General features: G+C 44.0%; 1 protein-coding gene across 1 annotated transcript; it reads left to right on the plus strand.

Annotated features, from left to right (window-relative positions):
• Positions 1–722: 722 nt before the first annotated feature.
• Positions 723–12,665, plus strand: LOC129383602 (uncharacterized). Its single transcript, XM_055068225.2, has 4 exons — positions 723–870; positions 3,483–3,656; positions 5,846–5,989; positions 11,929–12,665. Exons 1-4 carry the CDS (start codon positions 802–804, stop codon positions 12,136–12,138), a joined length of 597 nt encoding a protein of 198 aa, XP_054924200.2. The 5' UTR covers positions 723–801; the 3' UTR covers positions 12,139–12,665.
• The last annotated feature ends 307 nt before the right edge of the window (positions 12,666–12,972 follow it).

Consider the following 12,972-nt stretch of genomic DNA (forward strand, 5'->3'; position numbering starts at 1 on the left):
ATACACACACACATACATACATACACACATACATACACACACACACATACATACATACATACATACATACATACATACATACATACATACATACATACATACATACATACATACATACATACATACATACATACATACATACGTACATACATACATACATACATACATACATACTCATGTACCTACACCCAGTGACTAATTGTTACATGTGTTCCAAATCTGCGTCGACAGCCACTATCTTTCTACTGTGGACAGCCGGCACTCGTGGTCCGGTTCCAATCCACGAATATATATAGACGGTAAACACAGCTTTCAGGAAAAAGCATGTAGTAAAAATGATGCTCGTTATATTGATAAGTGAGCAGGCGATCTACTATTAAAGCTTCCGTTTCTTCACAGGAGATAAACAGCCTGCTTGACATTCCGAGACAGCGGGGGAACCCCTGTATCACTGCGCTTACCGTACCAGATCCGGAGCTCGACTGGAGTTTGGAGTATGCGATGAATTTCAGGTCTGTATAAAAAGGCAGCGTGAGGGAATCAGAACTGCGTGTACGCATCACCTTGTAATCTTTGCTTTTATACGATCTAAGCAATTTACAAATCTTTGAAAAGGTGTGGCTTCAAGTTTATTGCATTGCTTCAGTTCAAAGATAGAAACAATGCTAATTCAAATTGTCTTTTCATCTTCTAATGTTTATTCACTTATCATAAAACAGAGACCTAGACTTCAACCCGCACCTGCTCATATCTTTGGGCCACTACCGGTTCGGCGACAACACGGTAAAGGACTGCGCCATCATGCCCCCGACACGGCACCCGTTCGACACTCCACCAGACGACATCACCAATAGCTACAACTATGATCTGGTTAGCTTATTTTACTATTTACGCTAAGCCGAAAGGTTTGTGAACTAAGAAATAATTATTACCAAGCTATTTATGCTAGCTGCATGATGCAAGTATCTTCCAGAATTACCCGTCCCTCACCACCTGACCCCCATATGTTTACAAATTTCCCAATTTACTCGCACCTACTTCGCTGCCAGCCTCAACTGAGCTTCCCTTCAAATGGTGCCCACTTCGACTCTTGTAGACCACGTCCTACACATTACATATCTTCTGCCGAGCTCAATTTGTTCATCCTAATCTGAAATAAAGTGTAGATTAACACCGTTTGCGTTCTAATCCAAACCACTGCATTCCTGTGTCCACGTAGTGCTTCATATTTTTTCTTCCATCGTTCGTTGCGTGTTCCGCTACTTCTCAAACTTGTTTGTTAACCTCCATGTTTCCTCACCATTTATTAGGGCCGGTAACCTATGTAGTCTGGTATAAATGGTTCCTCCAATAGAAACGAAAACTAAAAAAGATCAAGGAATTTTGCTCGTGTGCACTGAATTTTCGTGCAGAGGTTGCGTTTTTTGGAGCTCTCTGTTCGCTGGTTCACTACTCACTGGTCAGCAACAACGGATTAGGGCAGTACTTACCTGTTTTGTACAGAAAAACTCCCAAACGTTTCCGTCGACGATGCCGCAATGAAAGAGAGAGAATAAACATTTACTAATCTGAGCCAGTGAGAAAGTGCGCTTCTTTCCTCACCCAACGTGGGTGTCCTTCTTAGTCAAGGTAGCCATTGGGTTTTTCTGCTTCCCAGGCCCGGTTCACCGGCTTTCGCACGCCCTCCGGCGTCCGGGGCCGCGAGCATGAAATGAAACGGTATTTTTTTATACTCACTGGTGAAGTCGTCTGTCTCTTGTACGAGTAGTATACTACGGTTTGAAGCCATATCCACATTTCTGACAGCGAAAAGCTTGCCTACGGCAAATATACGTGCATAGCTCCTCACAGAAGTGGCATGAGAACCATACAACACATTCTGTTAACACTTCGCGATATGCACGAGTAGATCACTCAGGCCGTAGTAACCTCCCCCGAGGCCTTGGGACTAAGGATTATAGAGGAAATATTATTGAATCTGGCGGTGGCGGATTGTAAGAGAAGGCTGGAGCAATGCGTGCCGAATAAACGAGGAGCATTAAGAATCTCATAAATCTTTGTCAGTTTCGAAAGTGAACAATAAAGGGTCTTGAGAGAAAGCCTTTGCTCTTGGGCAGCTCCGCTTTCCATATTAAAACACAAGTAGGACGCAAAAAAGTGCTTTTATAAGGCAGCTACTGCAGCGATGCGAATAAAATTTCTTCATTTAAGAGAAAACGTTGAATCCTGGCAACTCAACGCATCTGAAATTGCTAAATTGCTGCGTTGATGATAGCTAAGTTGCTAAATTGCTGAAACTCAGCAAGAAAAAATGTAGCAGTATGAAGTTCACAAGTAATGAATGCAGCAGCAAAAAAAAAAAAGAACAAATATCAAAATTCTCTAAACTGCATCTCATAGAGCATCTCAAGTGGATAAATGTGATATATGAGGCTGCAGCTTACTTGAATATGGTAAAATGCTGACGAGGGTTTTGCAAACTCTTACTCACAAATTTTTTCAGAGCGGCGAAGAATAAATTATTTTTGTCCACTTTGCAGTAATTATAGGTAGAGTTTGCACAATGGTGCTAGCGTTTTTTTTTTTCCTAAATTACAGAGTAGAAAACTTAATACTTGAGTTTTATAAAATTTTGCAATTTTCAAGGTATTCGTTTTCGAGAAAAGTTTATGATAAATTGAAAATTCATTATCTAGAATTACAACATTTACACTTCTCGATTTAAATGTAACGAGCCTCAATATATTGGTACAGTGGTTCCCAAGGGAAACGATCAATTCATTTCCATATATTTATGATGATCCAATGTTAAAGCTTCACCTTAGTGTCAAATAATGAGAATGCAGAAGAAAGGCAACAATAAAATTCATGGTACCACCTCCCACCACACCTCTGCAAAGAAAATGCTTGTATTATTCGTTAATTAATTAATTTATTTTTTCATTCATCGACAGGGAAAGACGGCCGTCGTTGCCTTATTTCAGACAAAAGAGAGATGACACAACCCTTGTTTTATTGAGGTAATACACGTCAACAGTCATCACCAGGAACGAAGTGTTCCAATTTGTTCTGGAAGAAGCGGTCAAGTAGAGCATCCAAGCGTTCTTTTAACGAAAATGTGCTTGACAGGTTCCTGCAATATTTTAGCGCGTTCCTTTCCAAAGGCACTTGAAGACTTCCAAAAAAAGCATGGAAGGAAAGTAAAGGAAAGAACGAAAATATTTTCTTTGCTTAAGAAATGTGCACCTCTTTTTGATGTCGAAGGGACGCGTATCTCTACTTCCGGCCTTGTTTGCTGTATAGGGAAAGATTCGGTCCTCGGCGCAATATCGTAAACATGACATCTACATTTGTCTTAGACTCGACTTGAGTATTTTGCTCTTTGTACGCCCCTAGTAATCATTCTCCGTGCTTAGTGATTGCTAAGGAATATTACGAGGACAGATTGTGATGAAAAATACTTGTTTTCTCCAACTATGCAGGCCACTACAGTGTACAGCATTCGAGAATTCTATCTAAAGACAATGAACATCAGAGGGCTCGTGTCCGTCACCATGAAGGGTCGTTGGACTGTGCCCCTGTCCAGCGACAAAGTGGACTTTTTCTCACGCTGTTTATCTGATCCGACTGCCAATTCCTTCGGCAGCTACACAGAGGTAGGCCAGCAGACCATGAGAAAAACATTTCCGGCTTCTGGCACAAAATATAAATGTGTGTTCGTAACTTAGCTACAACGTCGCTAAGTTTAGTGAATTTCTGGTCACCTTAAGAAGAATATTGGAGAGAAAGCAGTTTTAGCTGTATTGGAAAGCTACCACTGAACAATACATAAAAAAGCCACTGTTACAACTGCGAGGCGCCGTAGACACGCGAAAGCAAACGAGCAAGCCACTTTAATGTTCCTGCATTAGCTTGCCGTGATGTCATCTATTTGGACAGTGTCTACTCAGGAAATATTACAACTTCCTTCGGTAAACATGCATTATTTCATTGTATTTCATAAGAGCCACAGAGTGAACTCAAAAAGTTTGAATAACTTTGACAACCCACAGCAACCCAAATCAGGAAGAAATATACTTTAAGATATTTGACGTCAGATTGCCCACTGGCCCTCGGGCTAAGGCGCGGGATTCGAAATTTGGAACTATGATTTTATTTTGTCTTCTAAAAGTGAGCCGGAAAAAATATCAGCAAAAAGTGAGAGTTTTCAAAGAATACGTTATCAATGTCAACTCATTCGGGCGTTTCTCTCCAGTGCCGCTTTGGTACCAGCTTTGACGTTCATGGAGTCTCTACTATTTCCTTAACGACATTTTAGTGATGTACCATAGCGAGCAAATTGCCCGAGTAAAATGTTCCCTAAGGAGTGTGGCTAAATGCAACGCTTCGCTACAGTTTATCACAAGCGAGATATAAGGACTTCCATTTGTAGCTGCTTATGAGGCCATACCTAATACCTTATCGGTGAGCCATCTGAGTGCATCAAAGTGCCTTTTTAGGCAAAGCAAAATTGCGATATCTTCAGACAGTCTGAGAAAATCAGGTTTTTTTCGTGTTTCCATTTCAACCGATGACTCACCCTCACTGGAAGTAATGTAAAGTTACACTTTAAACATAATACGTAGGTCCTATAGAAAATATTGAAACAACATACATTTTAGCATGGCATCATCAGGAGGAGGAGGCATGATAGCGTACATCATCATGCTTTTCGCCATAGTATCAAAAATAATCATTAAACTTTATCTTACCACATTATCGAAGTGTCTTTGAGCCGAGTAATGGTTTACCTGAAGAAACATCACGAAAAATGTCCTTTCTATTATTCATCTTCTTTAGCACATTTACAGCTACAACATAAAAGTATTTGTGTTTCGTTTTGACAAGTAATGATTGTCTGTTTCTCGTGATAATTTCTTTGCTGTTATAAATAGATTTCGAATAAAGCTGAACACTCGGAAAACAATCTGTAAGTGCTTTCACTCTTTTTGGAAACTGAAAAATTATATAAAGTGGAATGTGTTCTTGGCAGTATTATTTAGGCCTTGCCATATTGTGGTTCTCCGAAATGCGTGTAAATGCATCGCGTTTCCAGCTGTAATTATAAAGTTGTCCGGACCAAGCCCACCACTTGCCTTCATGTAAAGGTGCCGTGCGCTCTTGAAGCTGCTTCAAGCTGCTTTGTGTCCTGTGTCGCCACCCCCTTACGACTCTAACTGTGAGAGAAATATGCAATTCATTATCTCCATGACTTAGTGATTTTTCATTGAAACTATGAAGTTCTCGCTCTTGACTTGACAACTTGCTAAAAAAGAAAGCTCTGAACACCGATCCCAGTAGCAGCATCAATACTGTGTGCCACGTTATGAAACAAAATTCAACGTATTTTTTATATTCCCTGACTTTTGTTAACCGTGCTTTACAATCATTACCGGAAAGCTAAATGTTTGCCAAGGCTTGGCCAGCCAAGAGCCTTTTTCATGGATCTCCTTTCATGGTGTGTGTGTGTGTGTGTGTGTGTGTGTGTGTGTGTGTGTGTGTGTGTGTGTGTGTGTGTGTGTGTTTGTGTGTGTGTGTGTGTGTGTGTGCGTGCGTGTGTGTGTGTGTGTGTGTGTGTGTGTGTGTGTGTGTGTGTGTGTGTGTGTGTGTGTGTGTGTGTGTGTGTGTGTGCGCGCGCGCCCGTGTGTGCGTGTGTGCGTGCGTGTGTGCGTGCGTGTGCGTGCGTGCGTGCGCAAATAAGAAGGAAATACACTTCCAACAAACCATCAACTTGCCTTGAAGCAGGTCAGCCATAGCGTCTTGCAATATCCTCCTCTTATAGCTGTTTCGCACTTCGTTTCCTCAGGTGTGCCCGAGGACCAGCTCAGAGCCAGGTGACAAAAACAGGACTCAGTTCACTTACTCGGACCAGCATTGCGCCATGATCACGTATATCCCAAGCATCAACCGCGCATTCGTCTACGACAACGAGGAGGGATTAGCTGTCAAGGTGAACGGCATCTTTTTTTCTGCAAAACCAGCCGTGCTTGGCTGCACAGTATATTTTGCGGGCGAGTGCCAGTACCAGCGCTGCCATACTATTGTACGAATTTCTGAACTGCTTCAATATTACGGTTGCCATCAATGCAGAGAAAAAAAAAAAGAAGGGCGCAGTGTTCACGTTTCCGTGTGCATGTGTCTGTGGGCACGTGTTTGCCTGCGTGTGCATGTGCGTGCGTGTGTGTGCATGCGTAAGTGTGCGAGAGGGAGAGCAGAAGAAAGGGGGTGTAGGAAGGAGTGAAGACGTGTTTTTATGACAACTATGCTATGCAAGAATACAAGCAGGATCGAAGCAAACTGAAATGATACACCGAGTACAAATATTGTGTAAGCAAAATTTATTCAGCGCAGTCTATAATTAAAGTTCGTAAACTCTTAATCGTTGCATATAGACGCAGTGTCTAATGCCAATAGCTGACTGAGCTTCGTTTCGGTAACCGAGGGATATGTGAGAGCAGGACAAAGAGCAATGTGCGTTAATTTTGCTCATGCCGCGCAAATTGGTCGTCCTAGCGGACGCGATAAGCGCTAACAGTGGGTGGCCACCGAGATGCGTCGGATCGTACACTGTACAAGTACATTGTACACTGCGCAGACGTAGCAGAAATACTGCAATTTGACTCCTCCGTAGAGGCTGGGAATAAAAATTACGGCAGAAACAATCCTCGGCTATGATCTAAGTCAGTGCAAAGCATTTCTACCCTACATCTGGCGCACAGCTCCAATGAGCTGACATGCTCCCGGAGAAACGCTCGCTCGAGGTCCGCCACATGCGCGGGCTGCGACACCCTGGCAGGTGCTACGCGCCGCACTGACTTCGTCTTCGAGAGAGTGCTTCTGGATGTGCTCGTCTGCGTCCCGCTAGTGGAAGCCCTCCAATCGGCGCCGCATGGCCTCGGCGGCCTGTTCAGCGGCCGTCGAAGGCGGAACCAGCAGCCCTGCGCGTGCGATTTGCCGTTCCGTTTTCGCTAGACCGGAGCGACCAGCGTGCAGTGGGCTGTTAATTTTGCTCGACCGAAGTTGATAAGTGCCTGCTTCAATGTATTTTCTTCCTTGTGTGTACGCTGGTTAACATCAGAAGTGCCTTTCACTGCACCTACGTCGTCCGGAGAGCACTGTAGGGGTAGGTTGTGGCTGCAACTAGGGAAAACGAAAGACTATCGCGCACAGCGTGTGCGCAAAAACGCGCTAAGAAGGAGCAACGTGGTTGCAACATATTTCTGCTGCACCGCTTCCCCGCGAACGTCGACTTGTGTCGTCAATAGACTTCGCTGATAAACAGGAAAGACTTTATGCCAAACAGAAATTCACGTGTGTTTTCAGCATATTCCTTGGATGCAAAATGCGCGCAGCAAAACCCGCTACCCGTGCCGAACTTGGGTTACCAGCAAAAGGTAAGAAAACACTTCTTTTCCGCTACCTCACCCGCTCTGTAGCACCGCATTTCATGTAATTCTTGACGTAGACATTGCATTGGACCTTTACAGCTCTAGTGAAAAAGCTTACATAGTCATGTACCGTACGTCGTAGCTGTTTCTGCCCCTCGGTTTCTGCTGAACCTGAATAGGAAACGTGTGCCGCCGTTACTTGCTCGACAGCGTTGCTGCGAAAATGTGGCTCTTGAGCTCAAGCTTCATGCTAGCCGTACAGAGGACACGATAGCGCGTAGATGTGTCTTTGTACCTTTCTTGCTTCGATTCGCTTGCCTGCAGCAATGTACCAGCAACTGTTGCTGAGTGGACGCTTCCGTTCTTGGCTTGCCATAATAGATTTGCTGCGGTGGCCTAGCGGTTAAGGTCTTTCGCTGCCAAGACCGTAGTGACGGTGTGCATTCTAAGCCGAGGCGGCCACATTTCCATGGAAGCGAATTGCAAAAACGCTCGTGTACAAAGACTTGGGTTCTCTAAGAATTTCAGGTGTTCAGAATAACGTGGTCTCTACTGCAGTGTGTCATAATTTCGACATGGATTTGGTACGCAAAAGTGCACAATCTTTAGCTGCAATAATATAAGAGGCTGCGACATAGTTCATGTTATCTTAGGACGCCGGCGCCTGAACCGTGACGAAAAGATGCCACCGGCAAATAAGGGAAAGGCAAGTGTATAGATTATCACGGTGTGGCTCACAAGAATTTGTTTTCTTTCCATAGATAAAAGAACAAAGTTACACGAGATGAAGCACCAGAAGCATCACGTATGGCTCTTTTACACAGTGTGAGGCTTTTTCTTGGTCTAATTTGTAAGATTCTGAACAGACCAGTGAACTGAACTTTGGGAAATAGCCAGTGTTTATCACTCTAAGAACAATGTAGCAGACTGGTCACAAGAAACATTTCAATAGCATGTTGCATAGCACAGTATGGGAAGACATTTCATTTGTTAAAGTAACTGTTGTCTTTGAGAACAGAAATTTAGGTAGTTAATTTTTTGCCTACAAGTGACGTCAGTTAGTGGAAATTCCCAAACTAGGTCTTCCCTGGACGATGACGTTTTCATAAATATGTGGGCTAGCTGAAGTTTTGTCACTGCAGTAGGCTTAAAGTTAGTGATGGAAACACATAGGTCACTTCTGCTGCACGAGCTTCCAGATTGACCTTTTTTGGACAGTTTGGAAGATCTTCGTAGGCTTTCAACTGTCGCCACATACTGTCAGTGAGAATACGTGCACACTTTCTACGTCTTCTGCCCATATATCAGGTTGGAGATAGTGCTGAGACCACAGCTCTTGTGCGTGTCAGGAAACAGAAGTAAGTTGTCATGCCGATAGCTTAAGCTCACAAGCACACCAGACACCGTAAAACCGTGCCAATTGTCGCTGTGGTTCTCTCAACAGGAGGCTCCTCAAACTGAGCCTGCAGTGTCCACTCATGCTTTTGAAAGTGAAGCAGCTGTAAGTGGATGAAGGCCTCCGGCCCTAATTGTTGACACATTGAATGTTGATTTGTTTAACAGGCTGGGTAGGGTCAGCACTTTTCAATTCCTCTTTACATATTTTGCAAGAGCAAGCAGTCGTGTGAATTCTTATGCCTTATTGTGTTGTCATATCTAAAGATAACTTAAGTTCAACGGGTTGTAGGACGCATCGAAGCCATGCACATCAGTTGGAAGTGTTTTAGGAAATGAAGATGTAAGTGCTCACACAGCCAATCTAGGCTTCCAAACATGGTGCCTGAATGGAAATCTCACGCATTCACATGGTTTCTTTTTTCATAGGCTTACTGCAGCCAATACATTTTTGACAGCTCTGGCATAGTTTATGAACCTTATCTTAGTGGTCCCGACAACCTAGGCTTTTTCATATGTTTCTTCAAGCGCAACTGAACTGTCACTTTCTTCTGCACGCTTTCCTTCACACCGGAACTGCACTGGTAACATGTACAATGGATAAGAAACCAGATGTGTGCGTACAGACATGCTCCTCTCCACATGATGTTCTACGGTCTGTGTGACAAAGCAGTGATAATAGCTGCTGTGCTTTGTTTACAGGCTGCCACTTATGGCGTAGCTACTCCAGATAGTTGCATTTCAGAAAATGAAGTTCGGGCAAGCTGAACGTCAGATCACGAAAGTGTTGTGAGTAGGCACGCAGAATATTTGAGGGGCAAAACGGCGTTTGCAAGTTTCTGACAAAAGTATCATTTTGTAACAGATTCACGTAATCAGAACAGGGTACGTCGCGACAAGTAAAAATACAAAGGTAGCATTTTGTAATGTTAATATGCTCTATGTCATGACATGGCTTTCCGCTTCCTTGCAGGTTGTGAAAGATGGGAATTGCTACCAGCCGGCCATTGTACACCAGGAAGAGACTTTCTATGACCATGGGAACTATTTTCTAAAGAACACTAACCAGTGCTGACATTCTTTTTTACATTCGTATTGCTATGGCTGTATTTGACAAGTTCATGTCAACACTGAAGACTGAACGCAACACAGTCCGCAAGGTCTTGACCGTCGAAGAAAAGCTGCCATTGACGCTTATGAAGTTTAGACTTGGCTTCCTTTGTGGAGATCTAGCAAGACGGTTACAGGTCTCTGCCGCTTTTGTTTCTAGAAAATTTCCTAGAGTGCTGGACTATCTGTTGAAGATCATGCAAGAAGTTGTTGGGCGGCTGCCCTGCTCAAAGTTGTGGTCACGCATGCCTGTGAGATTGAAAAACAGGGAGCACAGTCGTACAACGTGCATATTCGACTGCATTGAGGCACGAATGCAATGCCACGGAAAGTTATGGCCATATCCCAAAATTGCAGCAAATACAAGGGTGCAAACAGAATGAAATTTCTTAGTCATAGGACCAAATCCAGTTAGGTGTCAGACATGTGTGGAGGCAGGGCCTCAGACACATACATTGCAAAGACATCTGGAATGGAAGAATACCTTGTTTAGGTGACCAGATAATCTCAGACCGTGGTTTCAAGCTTCACCCTTATGTTGAGGTTCAAGCGATTAAAATGAACAGCTTTTCATTTGCAAAAGGTAGGTACTCACAATAGTGTTTTTAATGACCTCCGTACACTTCAAGCTACACAGTAATGGCGAGTATGCACATGACTGCCTTTCCACTTTTTTTAAAAAAGGATCAGCTACCCGCTCCTCACGCTGGTCGTCTCGGTGGCCACGGGCGGACTTCTCCGCATTGCTACGAGGTGGCGGAGCCTGTAGCAAGAGCTTGGTGGCGCAACCCACCGCCCCGCCCCGTTCCAAAGGAGACGCTCATAACATCCATCCATCAATCGAAGTGCGCGAGCCTGGCTGCCATGTTACCATATTGTTCTGCGTAACGTCCAAGTGCTATAACATCGTGGCGGAGCGCCATATGCAGTGGGCGCGAGTGAAAGTGTGCGAATGTGAGCCAAATGTGTTGGCTTGATCTAGCGCGCGGAAATGACGAAAGCGTGGACGAAACGCGTCGTCGTAGGGAAGGGCGCTCTACTCAGGCGGCGACTGCGTATGGTGCGCCTGAGGGCGGCCTGCTGGCCCTATATTGAAAGCAGTCCGTGACGAGTATAGAGTCTAGCAGTACGGAAGGCTTGTAGCTTCGTGTGCGCTGTGTTCTTGCCAGCTAGTTCGCGTTGAGACGAGAGCATCACGCAAGTCAATTCACTAGTTACTGCTGCCACTGTCCCTAACTCCAGCGTTTAGAGAGCGGCTGTCCGCGGGCATCGAATGAGATGCCCTCATGTTTGCCTGCGTGCACGTCACGATATATTCCTTAATTTAGTCAGTAAGCATGTGTTTACAAATTTATTGGACTAATAAAACTACTATTCTATTTCGTATGTTTAATGATTTGCTGTCGCAACTGATGGTTTGCCTTTCGGACGAAAGTGCGAGTTTTTTTGCGCAATGCGTTGGTTTGGAGTAATCTTCAGTGCCGTCGTCTGGTAGAAGCTCTCGACTCTCACTAGACATTGCTTGTATCTGCTTTCGGCGGGTTAGGGTTTATGCAGTACCTTCAGTAGCAGTATACGCGACATCGGAATATGATGCTGTCCTTTAGCTGGTGTGGTTTGGGCGTTAAACAGGTCAGGCTTGAGGCACAACTGCAATCGAAACTGGTGACATAGCGGGCCTATTATTGTACGCTACGACCTCCCAAGGGTTTCCATGCGTTTTTATTGCGGAAAGATCATAGAATTAGCGTGACGTCACACACTACATTAACAAGTAGAGCTAACAAATAAACGTCCAGAGCAGCGTACGAGTATAGCAAACCTGCGGCTAAACCTAGGCGTTAAATGTACATACGGCACTCTATCTTGAGCAGCTTAAAAGCAGAACCAAACCAAATGGTTATATTTCAGCAGGTCTGCTGGCTAACTGTCGCTCCTGATGTTGACAATTATCCGGTCATCAGTGCTTGCTTCCGTTTCCTTTTTTCATCCACAGCTTTGCAGCGCAAAGTCCGACTACCCTGAGCTGAAATTCGGCATCGCCGCCTTCGACATCGAGTACGACGACTACGATAACAAGTGCGCTTCCCTGAACATGTATGGCCGGAACAGCCGCTTGAAGCAGCTGAAGATGGTAGTGGACTATTTCAGGGGCCATAGTAACCACAATTTTAAAGAAGAAGCTTGCAGAGTACTCTGGGAGTAAAACCATCGCGGTAGACGTTGTGCTTTTGCATTGCCGGCCGCTTGCCACAGCAATCCGGTTAAATACAATACCCCTGGCTCCGTGGTTCCAAATGTAGTATATTCTGCTGCGTATAGTTCAATACAACAATACACCGATAATAAATGGCTTCACGTCGATGGTATAAAACATCATTGCCCAAATCTATTCGGTGAAAATGAGCAAGGCGGATAAATGTTTACGATAGGAATAGCGCTAAGCTACAAAAGAAGCCCACACGGGTTTCTTGGAATGAAAGCATCGCAGTTAAATAAAAACTCGTCCTTGTTCGTAGTTCAAACCCGGAGCCAACGTCACTTCTGGACACTTTTCTGTGGAAATTTGCGCTTGTCCCAGACTCGACCCTTACGAAAATGTCAGATATGGCCCTTATATGGTTTATATATGCCATATTTGGACATATAATGGCACATATAAGGTCATATGTTATATATAGGTACATTTAAGGACTTATATTACCGTATAAGGATACGAGTAAGGACATATATTGCCACAGAGTGGTCCAGATATATACCAGGCTCCAGGTGAGGCCTTATACTGTCATATAAGGATTCAGATATGGCCTTATAAGGGTCCTGGTGAGGCCTTATATAAATATATATGGTGGTAGAAGTGATCCCCTAGATCTCTCATATATGCAACACCCAATTCATTTTAGAGCCCCATCTTGAGTACTTCAGCTAAATAGCCTTGACAGCTCATTGAATATGCAATAAATTGCTTCACTAAAAATCGGTGAATACATTGCTGCCAATTTATGTGCGCTGCTTAATAATGTAATGAACAGAAAACAAG

The sequence above is a fragment of the Dermacentor andersoni genome, chromosome 8, assembly GCF_023375885.2.
Source record: "Dermacentor andersoni chromosome 8, qqDerAnde1_hic_scaffold, whole genome shotgun sequence".
In the NCBI taxonomy this organism is placed as follows: domain Eukaryota; kingdom Metazoa; phylum Arthropoda; class Arachnida; order Ixodida; family Ixodidae; genus Dermacentor; species Dermacentor andersoni.